General features: G+C 32.0%; 2 protein-coding genes across 2 annotated transcripts; one reads left to right on the top strand and one right to left on the bottom strand.

The window, feature by feature from the left end:
- Positions 1 to 2734: 2734 nt before the first annotated feature.
- Positions 2735 to 10067, bottom strand: LOC134696034 (uncharacterized). The gene is made up of 10 exons (XM_063557584.1): positions 9926 to 10067; positions 8974 to 9104; positions 8434 to 8545; positions 7842 to 7950; positions 7418 to 7573; positions 5808 to 6035; positions 5068 to 5545; positions 4623 to 4769; positions 3830 to 4123; positions 2735 to 2911 (listed from the first exon to the last, which is right to left on the bottom strand). The coding sequence occupies exons 1-10, from the start codon at positions 9976 to 9978 to the stop codon at positions 2742 to 2744; spliced, it is 1878 nt and encodes a 625-aa protein (XP_063413654.1). The 5' UTR covers positions 9979 to 10067; the 3' UTR covers positions 2735 to 2741.
- Positions 10068 to 12525: 2458 nt separating this feature from the next.
- LOC134697657 (uncharacterized) lies at positions 12526 to 20148 on the top strand. The gene is made up of 6 exons (XM_063559941.1): positions 12526 to 12691; positions 13216 to 13401; positions 15480 to 15533; positions 15857 to 16564; positions 18629 to 18722; positions 19275 to 20148. Exons 1-6 carry the CDS (start codon positions 12526 to 12528, stop codon positions 19924 to 19926), a joined length of 1860 nt encoding a protein of 619 aa, XP_063416011.1. The 3' UTR covers positions 19927 to 20148.
- The last annotated feature ends 236 nt before the right edge of the window (positions 20149 to 20384 follow it).

The raw sequence follows: 20384 nt of genomic DNA, 5'->3' as shown, positions 1-20384 counted from the left end.
TTACATGAATTCAAACAAGTAAAGCAGGCGAGACATTACAGTGTGTGTACTTTTGTTATTTTTGTTTTGTTTGTGTAATCGTTTTAATATGGCAAAGCAAATTAGCAAAATACAGTTCTGGATTTTGATTGGCCAATGCTTGGTTTCGTACTTCATCCTCTCTAATAGCTTTACGGTTTGCAACTATGGTAAAACTCCCAATTTTATTTGACTGAAGTACAAGTATGTTATCAAAATACAATTCATCACACACAGAAAGCAAGTGGCAGCTGCAGGCCTAGATAAAATACTATTGCCCTCTACATGTAGCTGTGTTGTGAAAGAAAACTCAGTAGCAATGTTAATATGAATTTAAACGATTATTGGATTTACTTCAGAGAGACAACCCTTCTGAAAATAAACAAAAAAAGAAGAGATCTAGAGGTCAACAATGTCACTGTTTTTCTATATAATTTCATTATTATTTGTGGCTTATACAATTAAGCTAGTCAATCCTAGGTGCACTAGTATGTATCACAACTGAATAGATCACATATAGAAGAGAACAGGTAAACTTATTAACTTAATAAGAAACATAATAGAAGAAGTTTTTCAGTGATGTAGAATGACGATATAACCAATGATAGTGGAAACTATAGAAGATAGAGGGAAACTACATGTAGCTTAAATTATCAGCAAAATAAAATCTACCAATAAGTCAAATCGTGTCTTAGCTCCTAGTTGATATTGATAAGACCACTGTTACTGGGCCAGTACCTTTTTAATACGCCGGTCAAAATTTTGAAGTGACGTATTATGGTATACAAATATCTGGTGTCCATCCATCTGTCCAGCGTAAACATGTCGAACCGTAACTTGAGAACGACTTATCCAAATTTCATGAAACGTAATATCATGTAAACCAATTTATTTTCGCGGATACTTTATTTCCCGTTTAGGCCTATCTAGTCAACTTCGCAGCTATTTGATTTGGCTATTTTCTTAATTTACTAGAGGTGTTTAGTTAAGGTAAGATCCAAGTTATACATATTCGCGATTTAAATTCGCGTCATTTTTCTAATCGTGAAAGTCGCAAAAATAAGTCCCTCCCAAATTTAAGTTGGTTTACAGTAGTTGTTTCTTATGATGGTCAAATGATCTATACTTTTTGGTAAAAATAAGATTTAAACTTTTTGAGTTATGGCACTTTATAACTAAAACAGGGGTGTGTTTTTTTCACATGTCGCACTGATCTCAAAAACTATTCTTGATTATGACTTAAAACTTTAAACACTTCTCAGTTATATTAATCTCAATATCTTTATACTTTTTGGTAATGATTCAATATTTCATTTTTGAGTTATTGAGTATTTTGTAAAAAAAAAGGGGGAGGGTTTTATGACAGGTGCCGTATCTCAAAAATGATTTATGATTATTGCTTAAAACTGTACACACTTCTTTGTCATATTAATCTAAAGATCTGTATATTTTTTGGTGATGATTTAAAATTTTATTTTGAGTCATTTAGTATTTTGTAAAACAGAGGAGTTTTTTTTTTTTACATGTTGCACCATATCTCAAAAATAATTTATGATTATTGCTTAAAACTTAATTTACACACTTCTTTGTTATAATAATCTAAAGATCTGTATACTTTTTGGTTTTGATTCAAAATTTTATTTTAGTAATATTTAGTTTTTTGTAAATAAAACAATTTATATTTATTGCTTAAAACTTTCTCAGAAACTATTTATGATTATTGCACAAGACTTCTTCACAAGACGTCGGGCGTATCATGCGCTCATGGCGCAGCTGCTCATTGTGATACATATAATGGCGGAAACTATAATTGCAGATATAGACTAGTGAGCAAACAATTTTAACTAAATAATGATCAACAGACCTTATATATCGTCAGTCGAGTTGAGTCTCTAAATTCAATTTGTTATTTTTCATGTCAATAAATTTTATTTTTTCAATCACTTGTAATTCCAAGATATGATCTATAGATTCGTTGTAATGTTTTATTCGACCGTCTAGAAGTTATTGCAAGATTACGATAATTTTTCCTTGGTTAATTGGTTGATTGAAACATTCTTCTTTGCGATTAGGTAAGTTTCTCATATTCTGATAGTAAAGAATGTCTATCTTTGGATCATAGAGGCAGCAAAGTGTGTTGACGATGTTCCCCTTACCTTGATCACATGGTTTTCGTGTCAAGTTTCGGTAACGGGGTCGGTACCTCATTTGCTATTTATGTAATAAGTCAAATTTTATATGTTTTATATAAGAATACATGAAAATTTTGTCGAGTTCAGTTGACCTTGAACCCTTAGCTATGAAAGTAGTATTGTGAGACCTGCATGACAATTTCATAGCACTTCAGAATACAAACAAGAATGTGTTCATAGTACAGGGAGTCCCCACCCACACTATCATTTTCTATGTTCAATGGACCGTGAAAATGGGGGAAAATCTCTAAATTGGCATTAAAATTAGGAAAGATCATAATCATAAGGAACATATGTACTAAGTTTCAATTTGATTGGACTTCAACTTAATCAAAAACTACCTCGACCAAAAACTTTAACCTGAAGCGGTACGAACTGACAAACGGACCCACAGACCAAATAAACATAACGGCCATAAATGGGGCATAAAAACGGCCAAGCATATTGATATGATAGGGGATTCTGTATGAAATAATATTGGAATCAACCCGGAATAACCACCATATGTCAAAATTAAGACAAAACATGTTTTTATTGTTTAATTCTTAATACATTTTCAAGATTCTGATTCACAGAATAGTCAATTTTGGTTAAATTTACACGGAAAAGGCCGTGTTTCTTCTTAGTGTTAAGTCGAATCTTCTTATATCCAAATGCCAGGCCATCTGTTGTTGGAGTTTGCATCATAACTATCGATTCTCCTAAATCAAATAAAAAGCAGAATACATTAGACATCAACATATGGCTGTCATAGTTACGTCATCTCTAACTTCGGAATCATACAGTTTTAAATTTATGAAAAAAAGAGATACATATTTTGTGTCCTATTCTATTACTTTCACTAAAAACTAATGAAGGAATATTCTTTATGATCACGATTTAGCTCGTTGTTGAAGGCATTACGATGAACTATATAGTTGCATCAACATCCCGTCTACATCATTTGGTGTTGGTGGATAGTCGTCTCATTTTCAACCACACAACAGCTTTTTATTTTATATTTAGCTTAGTGACAGATTTTCTTGTAATCTGACAAAATAGAAGATTAAAGGAAGAATAAAAGAGGAACTTGTCTGAGGACACAAATGCAATCACCAAGCTTCAAACAATCGGAAATGGGAGGGACGAACAGCTAAAAGTAGCACTTAATGTCCCCGTCGTCTACGGCGGGGCATACAAACCGAAAATATCAAATGGACAATTTGGGAATTAATATTATAAGACCGATGGACAATCAAAACTCATACGTCGAACAATGCAAAAAAAAAGGAAATTGATGAAAAGACAAGTCGAGACCTACAAAAGGCTACTAAGAAAACGTTAGACTAAAAGTAATACGAAACCCACAAATGTTTGCATATTGGCACTAATTTTAGCATTCTTTCTATCTACAACTTTATAGATTTACGTTATTCAATATAAACCTTCTTTCCTTTGCACCTCACCATCCTTATTTCAGAAATATCCCCTGATTTAACGTTTCATTGAAAACATTTTCTGAATTACTTTTCGTGCTAAATATATCGATAAGGCTTATAAAATTCAATCTTTCCGTTTTCAAATGAGCCATTTAATTCTTACATGCAATATCTTATATATCTTTGTATTTTTAAAAATACCTTTCTTCAAAGACAACTTTTCAAAGTCGTTGCTCTTATACGTCTCAGTAGCGACTAAGTGGATACAAACATTTAGCCGTCTTGTAGCAACTTCTCTCAGATTGAGTATCTCAAATGCAGACAAATAAGAAAAGGTTGCACTGTCGGAGACTGGTACTTTACTCCCCTTTCTGTTTGCAGTCAGTGTTGCTTCACTGGAAATACCACCACATTTAACAGATGAACAATGACCTGTTGATGCCACACTCCCACTATCTGTGAAGGTCGACTCATCATCAGAGGAATCAAGCGATGCTGAAATTGCAAGAGTAAACAGTATTCTCAGAACTTTTTTTCTCTTAACGTTGATCTTATAAATCATACTACTTGTATACAAAATCTGCGGTGTTCGTTTGTTCGTTAAAGCAGTAGGCATTGAATCAAAGATGATCAAACGAAGGTAAAATCTTTTTCAATTTATTTCACCATCGGACAATAAATAATTCTTAAGCTTTGAGTGGCTATTCATTGACAATTCAATTGAAGATGAGAAATACGCAAACAAACAAACAAACTGTTTCATTAAACTCTATACTGAATTAGCTACTAGATATATGCATGTGCAATATAGATATATACAGTATTTTTGCATTGATAATGTCGTCTGAGTTACATGATGTTTTTCGAAGTTTTCACGAGGTAATGTTAAAAATTAAGTCTTTAACTTCTTCAATGTATAATTGTAAACTTAATCGAACAATAATTGACTAATATATTTCAGAATTTAAAAAGAAATTGAAAAAACATGACTAACCTCCATTAGAATCATCATGCTGGGTAACAGTACGTCTTATATCTGCTGTCTGTCTTCTTTGTGGTATAACTCGAGCATATACTTTCTTACTGCTACATTTTGTGGTTTTTATGCCATCTCCAGATTCTATCTTCGTTTTAGTCTTACCTAAAAGAGTTAAATTTTAAAATTAAGCATACATTAAATTGAGAATGGAAATGTGGAATATGTCAAAGAGACAACAACCCAACCAAAGAGCAGATGACAGCCGAAGGCCAATAATTACATATAAGTAATTATTTATACCAACAAATATTTTTTGTCATCACAAATTTTGAAACTACAATTCCTGCTATTCAAGTTTATATATCATATGCATACAAAGTAATGAAAGAATTAAGCCTTGTCAGTTGTGTGAGTGGTAAATATCTTGTTAAAAAAGTAATAGGGGGAATTGTGTACTAACCGTTTTTCAATCTTTTATCACCAAAAACCGACAGGTTTTCATCATCGGTCGTAATGTCGCCCTCTTTATATAAATCTTGGACCTCTGTACACTGGTTATCCTCTGGGTGGTAGGGTACTAACGTTGCATGTTCGTTTCTCATTTTCGTTTTGCGACGTCGAGATATATCATACCTATTGTCGTCTTTATCACTTGAATGTACCAGGTGCCTGTCCTTTCGACGATTTGTTTTACGTCTTTCGCTTGCCGGAAGTGTAGCTGATCGATTATGTTCATGTGATATACTAGCATCTGGTGTTTGGAGTATTGTCAATGATTTACAGTGCTTTTCTTCTGTGTTGTTCTTTTTTCCTACGACACCGACTGCTGTTCTGCACCGCGATTTACTATGTAATTTTGTAATTTCTTCTTCTGTGGTATTCAACCTTTCGCCCGTATCTAAATGCTTTGCTGCTTTGCTTACCAGTGTTGAACTTTCCTAAAATACACATGCTACCATACTTATCATTTATGTACATATGAGAATCTGATACAAATTTAATTTGTATGAAAAAAGACAAACCAATTCGATATTTGAAGAATGAACAATGTAGCAACGAACGTATGAAATAAAACGGAACTTTACTTTTTTTATATACATGTATATTGAATTAATATGCCATTGACATATATATTATTTTTTGTTGTTGTTTCAGAGTGTAATTAAAATCCTTTCAAGTGATAATATTAATTTCATTTACCTCGAAATCTCTGTACTTGTGAGGCGACACTCTCATGATAGCCAATTCAGAACAAACATCTGCATTATAAATATTGTCAGCAATCTTTAATGCTCTGTCTCCGTGACCTTGGTGTCTATGTTTAAGAAGCTGATTTTCAGCAGTTAAACAATCTTTCCATCCCCTCAGTAGAACATCAAGCCTTTCTTTCTCTTCTTCCAGCCATAATTTCTTGAGCTCCTCAGACTTCTGAATTAAATTATTTTCAAAGTTAATCATTTTAATAAATTCCACTGTGATAACATTAACAACACCAAACCCGTAATCAATAAAAAAAAAATCGAATTTCTTTTAAAGTGAGTTTTACTTTGCGTATTGCTGTGTTTTTGTTTATTCTACATTGGCTAGATGTATAGATGGAAGGTTCGGATCTCAGATAACATGTTCAACACCTCATTTTAGCACCTATCACAAGTCAGTAGCGTCTGGTCTTTATGAAGCCTCTGATCTTGTATGATTTTTTTTTTTAAATTTTGAGTAACTTATATGTTTTGGAGTTTGATGTGCATTTTTATTGAACTTGTTCACATTTTGTTTGGGGCGGTTGCTGGATTTTCTCGCTATGTTAATGACTCATTTGTGACCTTCGGCCGTTTTATGTTCTTTGTTGGGGTTTCTGTCTTTGACACATTCCTCCTTTACCTTTTCGTGAATTTTTTTTAAAAAGATAATTAGATTTAAGTATTCGCATCATTGTGTTGTGTGGTGTGGTGTGGTGTGGTACAAGAGAGCAAAATGACACATCCATTCAAAATTATAGGTCACCGTACGGCCTTCAACAATGAGCAAAGCCAATACCGCATAGTCATCTATAAATCCCCCAAAATCAAATGTAAAACAATTAAAATGCGAAAACCTACGGCCTAGTTTATGTACAAAAACAAAAAAAACACAAATATGTTGCACATCAACAACCGACAACCACTGAATTACAGGCTTATGATTTGGGACAGGCACATACATAGAGAAAGTGGCGGGGTTAAATATGTTAGTGGGATCCCAACCATCCTCCTAACCTGGGACATTGGGGTAACAGTACAACATAAGAACGGACTATAAAAATCAGTTGAAAAAGTCCTAATACATCAGATGGATAACAATACAAATACTACAAATACAAGTGGACGTGGCCGGGTACTTGTACATTCCAACAACAAAAAGACACTAAGTACAGATATGAGAGTACTCGCAGTTACTGCAAAGCAACTAACAACTATTACACAAAATCATGCATCTAAGACTAAATTTAAGTTTTGTTTTGTTTTATTTAAGGTTTTTTGTTTAATGAAGCTGGATTTAAAAGTGACAATTGTTTTCGTTCGTGCATCCGTTTGCTGGTTCGTAATAAAATTCATAAATATTTGCAATAATCCTATATCATTATGAATTTCTCCCTTTATCTTAAAATATGAATAAATTTTCTTATTTGAAATAAAAAAACAAATATGGCTTTTTACATATTTCCAAATACTTTTCATAAGGTACGCTTAGGCTTTGTACATGTTGTATGGGTATCTCTAGGGATGTAGAATGTGAGATACAGGTAGGTGATAAATGAAACACATACTTACTGAAATGATTTTTGCCCGAAGAAGCAGCTCGCTTTCTTTGTGGATATCGTAACTAGCAATTGTGTTGTCTAGTAGCTGTTTTGTGGAATTGTACTTTTCATTTTTGCAAGCATTTGTATATATTCTTTCTAGTTTAAATGCAACATGGCTAATTTTCTGAAAATCAAATCAAAATGATAAATTTTGGCAATTTAGAGTATTCAAAAAAGCATGCGACACAAAATTATACGACAACTGTCTTTTCAGGAGAGTGCTGAGGTTTAAAGCATTGTTGTTTAATAATTACGACGAAGTTTCTTATTAGCCTCCAATTTTAAAAAAAATGGGAATTTTAAAAGAGCAACAGATGCATGTTGTAGTGATGAACAAAACTAAGATAGAACTGTCTGGTTAATATGTAAGGTAAATACATAAATGAACTCACATCTCTGTCCGATTCAGTTTCTCTTAAAACCTTGGAATGTATCTTTACTAGTTTTCTAAAAGCAACTGCTTCTTTCTCATATTCTGATGTAGATATACTGTCTAATTCACTGAAAACGAAAATATACTTCAATATATCTTATATTATCATTATTTGAACAGAATAATGTATAAAACAAGAATGTGTCCTCAGTACACGAATGCCCCACTCGCACTATCTTTTTCTATGTTCAGTGGACCGTGAAATTCGGGTAAAATCTCCAATTTGGCATTAAAACTAGAAAGATCATATCATAAGGAACATGTGCACCAAGTTTGAAGTCAATTGGACTTCAACTTCATCAAAAACTTCCTTGACCAAAAACTTTAACCTGAAGCGGGACAGACGGACGGACGAACGGATGCACAGACCAGAAAACATAATGCCTCTCTACTATCGTAGGTGGGGCATAAAAATCCACATTAAGCGATGTACTTAAACATAAAAACTTTGAAAGCTCACGAAACAAGTTGAGATTGTCAATGATCTAAAGGACACAAGATAAGTATGATAAAAAGACCGTGTGAATAAACACTGTCTTACGGACTCTTACCTTTGTAAATCCCGGGTAAGACAAGAGAAACTGGAAGCAACAGATCGCAGTTCTTCTGCTTGTATTTCATCACGTGTCATAGCTGCCTCGAAGGATTTCAACAGTGGAAAATCTACAAATTAAAAAAGATGTTTTTTATTAGAAGAATATGCAACAAATCGACACGAAACTCCGATAAACTGCACAAAGACATGCCATTGAATGTACAAGTGCAATATTTACTAACTCATGCTATTCACACTAGCATTTATTTTGTGGGCATGCAGATTCCAGTACTCTAATATTAGTAAATAAAAGATTGTCTTACGCTTAGACAATTGTAATGGTGCTCCCGGATTGTAAAGCAGTTAAGATATGTGTTGTACACTACCATAGTAGGTTGCAGTCCAGGAGTCGATTTCACAAAAAAAACTTACGACTAAGATTGATCCTAAGTAAACATATCATCAAATTATAAAAAAAAAGGTAAGTTTTCCTTGATTGTTGAGCAAATATGGAGTCGTAAATCGTACACAATGTACGCGGATATTATTTACAAACCTTTGAAGCCATCTATCTTTACTAATTTCTTCCTGTATTCATTGACCGTTTTTAACATTTTCTTTGATAATAAATCATGGTATGATGCTTTCTCCTCAGCATAATGTTTCCAGAAAGTCAAATCGGTTAAACTGTATGATAGAAAAATTTGAATAATGGACAGTTATTCCTTTATCAGTAGTAACTTCAACAAATCATGCACATACTAATAATTATTCGATCGTTCAAACCTTAGATGCAATATTTATGCTCTCGAGATAGTCAACTTTTGCATGTTTGTAATGCGAGGTTATCAAACTATTAAAAAAAATGCGCATTTATGAAGAAATTAATATTTGTTCTTATGTTTAACTGTTACACCAGGTTATGAGAGGGTTCTTTATATGCCTGTGCCATGTCAGGAGCCTGTAGATCAGTGGTTGTCGTTGGTTCGCGTCTGTCATATTTCTTTTTCGTATTTTTTTTCAAATATGAATTAGGTCGTTAGTACTCCCAAATAAATTGTGACATATTTTTCATGTCGTGGCCTTTTTATAGCCGGCCATACGGTATGGGGTTTTCTCATTGTTGAAGTACATACAGTTGTCTATACTCAGTGATTTTAAAAATTACGAATTGTTCATTTCAAGTAAACTATTGATTGCTATATGATAACTATGCGCACTAATTAGACAAAGCTGCATGCGTATCAAAAGGTAATGTTTATATAGTCAAGCTAATAATAATTCTCTTGGATCCATAACATATCAAAATTAATTATGGTTCCCTAAATGATATGTAAGATATACAGAACTAATTTAAATAAAACCAAACTGTCTGTCAAAAAATAAGTTTTTGAATAAAAATTTGGTTTACACCTTATTTTTTAAATCATTTTTATTAATTACCAATTTATTTCAAGACTATGATGACATAAAACTTGGTTAATTTTGAATTAGTTGCGTTTACTTACTGTCTCTTTTTGAATTCAATGGAATCAGGATTAAACAGTTCATACGATGTCATTTTATACAAACAGACATACAGCGCTACTGGAAAGAACAACTTCGCTGGTGCAGTCAATACCGTTGCCCATAGACACGTTTGTAACGTTATACCAATATTGTGACGTCATAGAATACTCAATATTTTTTATAAACCAATAAATAAGGTCGTTAGTTTTCTCAATTGAATTGTTTTATATTTTCATGTCGCGGCCTTTGGTAGCCGACTTTTCGGTGAGGGCTTTTCTCATTGTTGAAGGACGTACCGTTGCCTATATTAGTTATTTTAAGTTGGTATTTTACATTCGAATTACTCATTTTAAATGTTTGTGAGAAAGGAGATTGAAATGATTGAAAATAAAGAATAATTTCTACAGTACAGTATCATAAGCTTGATGCACACGAAAAGGGGAAGTGAAAAATAGCAAATATAAAATCTGATATAAATATTGTCTTCTCATGTCTGAAAAGCTCAATAGAGTTGTCACTATTGGACATGTAGTTATGATTGTGTAAATCCCTGCCCGGAATACTCCTCCGTTTATTTCAGGTATCATACTATGGTAATTGTACTCTCAGAAAACATGTGGAATATAATCCCCATCATTTGATCATCGATCCTCTTTTTAATATGTTGTATTAAAGATATATCAATCGTCACAACTCGGCCGATTCTAACGTATAGAAGGAGAGAAGCGGAGTTACCCGAGGATTGCCGATTGAAAAAAAAGTATGAAGGGTGATTTCTTTTTAATTTTTTTTTTAAACATTGTGATAAGTTATATTTCGTGAGAACATGAAAAGATTATAATTGAAAAGAATTCCTTCCTTATGTTTTGTATACCCTTTCATATTTATATAGTTCAAATGCAATTCGTGTTTTGAATTTAATGTCCTATGTAAAAACCATAAGTCTGAGGAAGTATTTATTATAATTATAATTCTGATTCAAACATATTAAGTTCGCTTGATAAATTATGGAGAAGAAAGCTAGTTCTATTACAAGTATTATTTTATTTCTTTTTACTGGACAACTTAATTACTATTTCAACAAGTAAGTATATAGTTTTTAAGTTAAATCTTATTTGACCAGGTGTATATTTATAAAATGTTAAAACATTTTTTTTCCCTTTAATCTATAAGCTAAAAGATGTATTTGTTTTAAAGCTGTATTCATTTTAACTAAGATCAAACAAGACAAAAACAAAACAAAACAAGACAAAACAAAACCAATAAAACCTAGACAAATTTTAATGCATTATTCTCAATGTAAAAATTTCTATACAAAGAATCGGTCACAGACTTATATTTGTCATGCAATCTGTCTTAAGAAGTTACTTGAACGAGTACAAATTGTTTGATAGACTGTCATTATTGAATTATCGGACACTAAAAGCATGGACAATCTTTTTCTGTTGTATTAACTAAAACATTTTTCTTCATACATGTGAATTTAAGTAAATGATGAGCAATACATTAGGAACATAAAGCTACATCAAAAACCATAATTCAAGAAAAAAAAAAACGTACAGTATTTTGGACAAAAACGGCGAAAACGCTAAACAGAAAACTAAAGACTGACCAACACGAGTTTTATTTAAAAGCGGGAGTAAAATCAAGTGCTTAGAAATATACAAACATATCCTGCTCCTACAGTGGTACCTGTTGTGATGATGTGAAAATCAGTGATAAGTCGCTTTCGCTGATATCTCAATACATGAAAATAGTTCGGGACTCCAGTGAAGGAGCTCCTCAATCAAGCATATTCAGAGGCCACACAGCTACTTTTGCATAGGTACTATTTCTGTACTAAAAAAATGCAGTACTGGAAATTTTCTTTTGATAATTAGTACTGTTTCTTTACTTTAAAACTATTGTTATATTTAGGTACTTGTATTTTACAGTACTTGATTTGTACTAAATATTTTGGTACAGAATTGAATATCATAACTTTAAGAGATATTCATGTATTTTGTTTTGATGTTATATTTGTTATTCTCGTGGGATTTTGTCGGATGCTCGGTCCGTTTCTGTGTGTGTTAAATTTTAGTGTTATGTCGTTGTTCTCCTCTTATATTTAATGTGTTTCCCTCGGTTTTAGTTTGTTACCCCGATTTTGTTTTTTGTCCATGGATTTATGAGTTTTGAACAGCGGTATCCTACTGTTGCCATTTAGAGATTTGAAATAGAAAAACTTTCAAAATGCTGAAAATGTAACGGTAGTAACCAAAAATCTGTAGCACTTAAATTTCTAGTACAAATAAAGTACTGTAAAATATTGGTACCTAAATATTACAATAATTTTAGAGTAACAATATAGTACTGAATATTATAAGTAGATTTCCAGTACTACACATTTTTAGTACAGAAATAGTACCTATGCAAAAGTAGCTGTGTAGTACCAACCGCAAGTAAAAAAATCGATTCTAGTATTTTATCTAACTTTATTCAATTATTTATTATTATACAGTACGAATTTCCGAAGAAATTAATTAAATTTCATATTTTATATATTTCTAATTTCAAACTAGATGAACCATGCACAGACTACTTGCTTTTGGAAGGTCCGATGGAAGAAACAAGATCCCCACTCCTCGGCATTACTGGTTCTGCCATTTCAGATGATCGTTTGGCAACAGGGTGGTATAGATCTAATCTTACAGCCGGTTCGGACATGACTAAAGACTGTCCACTTCTTATGCGTTGTGGTACTACGTTTCCCATATGGCTGAATGGTAATATATAATTCTTATACTAGTATCTGCTTTTACAACTAACTCAGGCTGTTTACCTCAATTGCTTTCTTACAATTACAAATAACCATTAAACAATCTATTACTACTACACTATAAGGGCTTGCTACAGTCATTGGTTATAGTTCATGGTGTTACTAGTAATATTGCACACCATGTTATCGGTGCATGGTATAACTTTTCACTAGCTATTTGTTGTTGAAAGACCACCCGATGCTATTGTGTAATTTCTTCAAATTGAAATCTGTATTTTTGGGGGTAAAATTGAGTCAATATTCTAGAAGTCGATGTCAATTTAGAGGTTCAACGTCAAACATATATTGAGTATTGAGTGTTCACGAGTTTAATTTTACCCACTCACGTTCGGACGAACCATTATTTCAACAGGTAAAACAATATGCAGAGATATATGGATACCTATGCTTTTGAATTAATCCATGATTGTTCAATAAATAAAAGGAAGTTAACTCCACTAATTGATTTTTTATTTTCGTGTTCAATTTAAGGAACAATACCAGCCGTTAGTGATGGAGAAGTAGAGAGATCTGTATGTAAGCTTAGCGTAAGTGGGTCTTGTTGTGACTCAAGTTATGATACTAGTAGCTTAACAATAAAAATAAAGAACTGTGGAGATTTCAGAGTTTATTATTTAGACACGAGTGGTGTACCAGCAAGCTCTGCGTTCTGCTTTGGTAAGTTATGAACTTGTGAAACTTATAGATAGATTGCGAAGAATTGGAATAACACAGGACATCAAGCTTCGTGTATATATTCACACTATACATAGCGACAAATTAATAAATCAAAACGTAGTATTTTCTGGAAACAAAGTAACGCCAACATCTTTGGGTTATTATCATCCATTTCCAGTTTTCATAGCTATAACAATAATGTGCTGAAGATGGTTTGTTATTCACTGACTTTGAGTTGCTATTCGATAACGTTCAAATACAAATACACTGGTATTAAAGTCATAAGAAACCTCAAATCAAAGAAAAATAATGCATATGTTTTTTATAACTCAATGGATAGTTTTCATTATAAAACTTATGTACATATACTTTTTTCTGAAGAAAATTCTTTAATTTATTCATATTTAGAAGAAGTTTACTTTATTTGAATTGCTTCCTTCCAGCAAGCAATTCCCCCGACATATTTTCCGTATGCAAGGTGACCTCACTGTGACCCATCTCGTAAAAATCCGGTGACCACAATGGGTGCTATAAACAGTTTCGTATAAAAAACTAGGGCTTATTCCCTGACTAAAAATAACCATAGAGGGAAACCCCTGTTTATTAACTCAATTGGTGCAAAAGTATCATGTTTTGTGTGTTTGATTGTAAAAAATAGTTAATTAGCTTTCAATTAAAACAGGTTGAATGATTGAAATATTTTTAAAAATTAAATTAACTTTACATGTTTTGAGGGGAGACAACTTTGTAAACATCCTGTTTTTTTGGCAGTGAAAATTGAAAACTTATTTGCAGCCACTGTAGCTCTTTTCGGAGCAGGAAACCGTACCCTGAAACAAGATTTTTTCGAAAGGCCAGGTAAAAACCTACAAATTTCATACAGTTTTGATTATGAAAAATGTGCATGGATCATGTCTTCATGTCTGTGCACATGACCTGGTTTCAAGTTTTTTCTGTCAAAATTAGAGCTTTTTTCCCCCATGTTCATTGGATGGAATGTTTTTAATATATTAAAAGTACACATTATTTTTATTTCATTATAAACTAGAGAACATTCTGATTCCAGTGATATCAAGTTTTATACAAGTATCTTTATTAATCAGTCCACCACTAAGGGTCACTTATGCATGGTCCCTAAAAATGTGACGTCATAGAAAAAAACTGTTGATTGCACCCAATACGCATGGATGTCCTTAAAATAAACTATTATCTGAATTTACATGTTGAAAACGTGCTCAATTTCCATGCTTTTTTGTTTATTTTTCGTCAATTGTTGACAAACAGGTGACAATCGTTAAACTTCGGCTTCAAAACACGAACTTTAATTACCTGCCATATTTTCACAACAGCACTGACCGATTGAAAAATAAATTGACGATTATACGAAATTTACACGAAAAAAAATGATAAATTCAAGCACAGAAGACTAAGTTGATGATGTTTGTATGCATTGGTTCAAGAATTGGAAGAACATTATTTTTCACCGGTCACTCGTTTCTTATGACTTTAAAGAGATAATCTTTACTTGAGTTTTCAACGGCAATTTTCATAGCGCTTAGACAATGCCAGTGCACCGTTACGATTCAAATATCATGTAATGGTATAGAAAAACCTTGCAGCTGAGTAACTATTGACAAAAACATGCTACATTTGAAAAAAATGACTGTAAAGATTTTACCTAAATCTGCCGTCGCCATATTGGGATAGTCGTAACTACAGTTATCTCTTTAATACCAGTGAAATATTTGTCAGGAAGAATGTAACTCACACTATCTGCTCGATCTTTTCGATGACTTTAGTTTCGATCTCGAATGATTTATTTAGACTACCAGGTTCTTGTGAAAGTGGGCTCATTTATGCTTTAAATTTCAAAAATGGAAGCTACTGTCACATAATTTTGAGGAGTTATTATTCATTTTATTTTTGATTTAAGATTAAAAAATCTATAATAATCATGCAATAGGCCAAATTCATAAATGTACCGAAGTTAACAAAAATAATGGTCAATATAATATTAAATAAAATATTACTTTTTCCTTTGCTATTTTTGATCAATATTTTTTTTTATATTTAAAAAGGTGATATTGCGAAAGAAACAACGGCATCAGATCAAACAGTTATTGCGTCATCAGGTGAGTGATATTTGTGTGGGCTAGATTGAAATCTTATCCTATGTAAAATGTTTACCACTGTCTTTTTAATGTGACAATTAATTACTTAAGATTAAAACATCGAAAGACAAGTCTTTTTTTAGTGCTTAGCAATTTTACGATTTTTAACTACGGCTATATCATTTTTAAAATATAGTTATTATATGTTTCTTGACCAATAATCATTATGGTTTACTTTTATAAATTGTTACTAGGATGGATGGAGAGTTGTCTCATTGCCACTCATACCACATCTTCCTATGTATATATCATCTATTTGTCATACACTTTTCAATATGTTTCAGGTATGTCTACCTTACAAAGTACAACCATGACAGACTCTGCAAGTACAATGTCAGGATCACAAAATATAGTTACTACTACTTCAAATAAACTGACAACACAAAACTCAACTACAGTAGAAAAAGGAAGCAAATCAAGTACATCTGGGATGAGCCAATTCATGTCTACTAGGGTTGGTGTCAAAACCATTAACAAAACAATAACAGAGACCACAACATTATTGACTTCTGTTGGTGTTGAGAAGACTACGAACACTGAAAGCACAACACTGGTAACAGCTATTGATTCTACTGTAAAGTCAATCACTGGTAACATAGATTCCACTGTTTCCTCTACACAGGCAAATACAACCCTCAATGACGAATCATCTGTACAGATAGAAACTGTGACTGGTAATGGCGTGTCAACCAATAGAAACAATGAGTTAACAACAACAGTTGCGCAAACAACACTTATGGGGCGAGAGATTATAGGTAACAACGCTTCTTCTACGACAATGCTTAGAAATAATCACAGCACTGCTTTCAACAGAAGAGATCAAGCAACTAAAACTATTGTATCAGTAACATCGAGTATAAACAACTTTAAAACGATTCCAAACAGCGAAGTAACAAACCATGACACCTTTAATGGCCAACAAGTTACAACTGAAGAAGTACATATGAGTACAGATATGGCTACTGTGAAGACTGGCTCTATTCAAAATGATGGTAAAAATAACACTTATAAACTAGAGGCTCCAAGGAACCTGTGTCGCTCTCCTGATATTTATATATACACGCTATAAAACCAGGATCAATCCACCCTTTTCTACATTTGAAAAAGGCTGTTCCAAGTCAGGAATATGACAGTTGTTGTCCATTCGTATTTGATGTGTTTTGTCATTTGATTTTGCCAAGTGATTAGGGAATTTCTGATTTAATTTTCCTCGGAGTTCAGTATTTGTGTGATTTTACTTTTTTGATACATGAAATAATGCAACGTTATAGTTTTGATTTCATTTCAAAAGACATTTTGAAAAAATAAAATAACGGGCAATTACTCCTCAATGTGACCATTTTTGTCATGTTGACTTATTAGTAGATCTTATTTTGCTGAACATTATTGCTGTATACAGTTTATCTCTATCTGTAATAATTTTCAAAATAACAACTATAAACTATAAAATGTCCTTAAAATTACCAATGACAGCAACCCATCAACAGGCAGTCTGATACGTCTGAAAATTTCGACCAGGTGAGCTAAAAAGTCTATAAATATACTTACAGATTGTAGCAGCTAAATATCAAAAACAAATAAAAAAGGAAGGAAGAAAGAAAGAAAGACAAAAACAATCAAAACCAAGGAGTAAAGAAAATTATGTATGAAAATCCTGTATTTATAAACTGCTACCGACTTCCTTAAAATTCAATTTAAGAAAAACATTTTAATTCCGTTTTATTTATTGGTTTTCGAATATGTCAAAATGACATATTTTTCTCCAGACAATTCACTTGGGGAAAAGTTATTTTGTTTTAAACAGTTTTTCCTGTGATGGTGAATATATCATCAATATTTAAAACTTTAAAGAATTAGCAATTCATCAATTTTGAGGTTTTACTAAAACGCGCCTATAATATTGCGATGGTATGAAACCTTAACGAAGTTCATGCTTCTATATTGATGAACTGGAACAAGTTATAATGAACTTCCAATGGTAGTTAAATTTTCTTTCGTTAAAGTATGTTTGTATTGATTAATTATTATCATCATCATCATTATCATTATTATTCTTATAATTAATACCATTATTATCATTATAGTCACTATAATCATTATCATAATTATCATTATGATATTTATTATCATTATCATATTTATTATCATTATCATATTTATTATCATTATCATATTTATTATCATTATCATATTTACTATCATTATCATATCTATTATCATTATGATATTTATTATCATTATGATATTTATTATCATTATCATATTTATTATCATTATCATATTTACTATCATTATTATATTTATTATCATTATCAATTTATCATATTTATTATCATTATCATATTTATTATCATTATCATATTTATTATCATTATCATATTCATTATCATTATCATATCAGATTATTTCATGGCATTTTTCATATCGCATGTATTATCAGCCCTAGGTTCAATATCAGCCCAAGAGCTGTATGGTCGATGGCTGATAATACATGCGATATGAAAAATGACATGTTATGATCTTTTTATCATATGCTTTAACAATGGAAAAGAATAACAGATTCGTATATTGATCCTTTTACGTGGTTCCAAAATAAAAGTTCAAATATTGCAAGTTCACGGACCAATATTTAGTACATTCGATATGATATCTTTCTATCATATATTGTTGAATTATTTATTTTGTTGATTCGTCTATATCAAAATATTTTTCTTCTCTGTTGAGGTATATAATAGAAAGATTTCATATCGATTGAACTTAATTAGGAGTCCGACGTCCGTGAACTGCACTCTTTGAACTTCTATTTGGTAACCACGTAAAACTGAGGATCAATTATGATTCTAGCAGTTATTATTCTCCATTGTTTAAGCAGATAATAAAAAGATCATAACATGTCATTTTTCATATCGCATGTATTATCAGTCCTCGGTCAATATCAGCCCTCGAGCCATGCGGCTCTTGGGCTGATATTGAACCTAGGGCTGATAATACATGCGATATGAAAAATGCCATGTAATAATCTGATATTATCATTCATGTCATTATCATTATTTCAGTATCTACCAGCACTGATATGGGTTTGGTTATTGTTACCTGTGTTTGTGTGACGCTTGCTGTTATTTGTGTCATCGGTATGATTGTATTGTGTTGGTATGTACAAGAAGGCAGACGAATTTTCAAGTTTCATTGAAGCATTCATAAAAGTATCTATTATTATAACCTATACTAAAACTAAATTTCTTTACTCGCAACTTAAGTAATACTGGAAAAAATACAAATCCAGTGTTTAATTTGACTGTTGCAAATTGTCATCTGTACAGAAAATAAAAGTCGGGCGAAACTTTTGATTACATACAACTCTCTCAAACCACTCGGATTTCGTCCACGCGGCAGTAAGTGTTGCAGCAGGTTTTTAAATATTAATGTTGATTGCTAGTATCCTACTTCACGAATTACATACTAAGTAATTTCACTAGAAACAAGGGTTAGCCTCCTTGAGGCAGAGTTTACCATGAGTGTATTCCTTTAACATGGCGAATAGTCATAAAAGTAATCGGAAAAGTACGTGACACTGAAATTGGAAGTATATATTATGTGTTTTAACTAAAAGAGGGACGAAAAATACCAGAGGGACGGTCAAACTCATAAAACTTGTATTACGAACATTTTGTAACATCAATTTCTTTACGTCTTTTTCAACAGTTTATTAAGAAAACGACAAAATCAGAGAAAAAGCAGTATGCCTTGGGAACAAATTAAAATGGACAATATCAAGCAATATGACGAAATACAGCAGAATCAGGAGTATGATTATATTGACGATATCAATGTTGGATCTACTAACGACGCATCATTTAATTCATTTCGTGGAGTGGAAAATCGCGATGATAGTTCTAGTCAATATGTAAGATATGTCGAAGATCCAACTGAAGTAAAACATGTAAGATATGTTGAAGAACAAAGTCAAGAAAATAGTTATTACCATAGTATGGCTGATAGTTCTTCACAGAAAACATCAAGCAAAACGTACGATTATATCGAAGCTGATACAAGTGAAAATACAGAACTATATCATCAGATGAGCTCACCTGCATTCGATATTTCCCACTACACGAACAAAGAAAAAATAAAAGAAGTCTCTTCAGAAAATGATTCTGAACACAAGTACAATAATTACCCAAATAAAACGGTAGAAACCCAGTTTAAGGTCGAAACTGAAGAAAAATTAACAGCCAACGATAAGACAAATGCTGAATGCTTGCTGAACAATGGTAATATGGTTTATGAAGAAAGCCAATATATAATGCCTTTCATAAAAACACTTAGTTGTACTGAACAGGATCATAAAGATTGAACAACAGAAACTGACAAAATAACTGAGCTACCGTATCAAAATGTTCAAACAATAAGCCAATGTAGCTAAGATAAATATGCGTCAAGAATTTTGAATAAATCCTAACAGAAGTCTGACATAATGCCACGTGGAAATTTATAGAATTGTGCTAGTCAAGAATGTTGTTCAATCAAAATAAAAATGTACATAATAAAGAGAATATTGTATCATATCGCGTTTACTGGTTAGGAATATGACAGTTGTTTTACATTCGTTTGATGTGTTTAAGCTTTTGATTTTACCATTTTATAAAGGAATTTCCCTTGTAAATTGGTATTGTTGTTATTTTACGTTTTATGTTATCAACTGTAATATATAGATACAATAACACTGTTAATGTAATAATCATAAACATTGTTAACTCATGATATTGTTTATTCTTTAGTTTTCTATGTTGTGTCATGTGTACTATTGTTTTT

This window comes from Mytilus trossulus, chromosome 14, assembly GCF_036588685.1.
Source record: "Mytilus trossulus isolate FHL-02 chromosome 14, PNRI_Mtr1.1.1.hap1, whole genome shotgun sequence".
In the NCBI taxonomy this organism is placed as follows: domain Eukaryota; kingdom Metazoa; phylum Mollusca; class Bivalvia; order Mytilida; family Mytilidae; genus Mytilus; species Mytilus trossulus.
The sequence above is the reverse complement of the archived record's forward strand: the minus strand, read 5'-3'. Positions and strand labels throughout refer to the sequence as shown.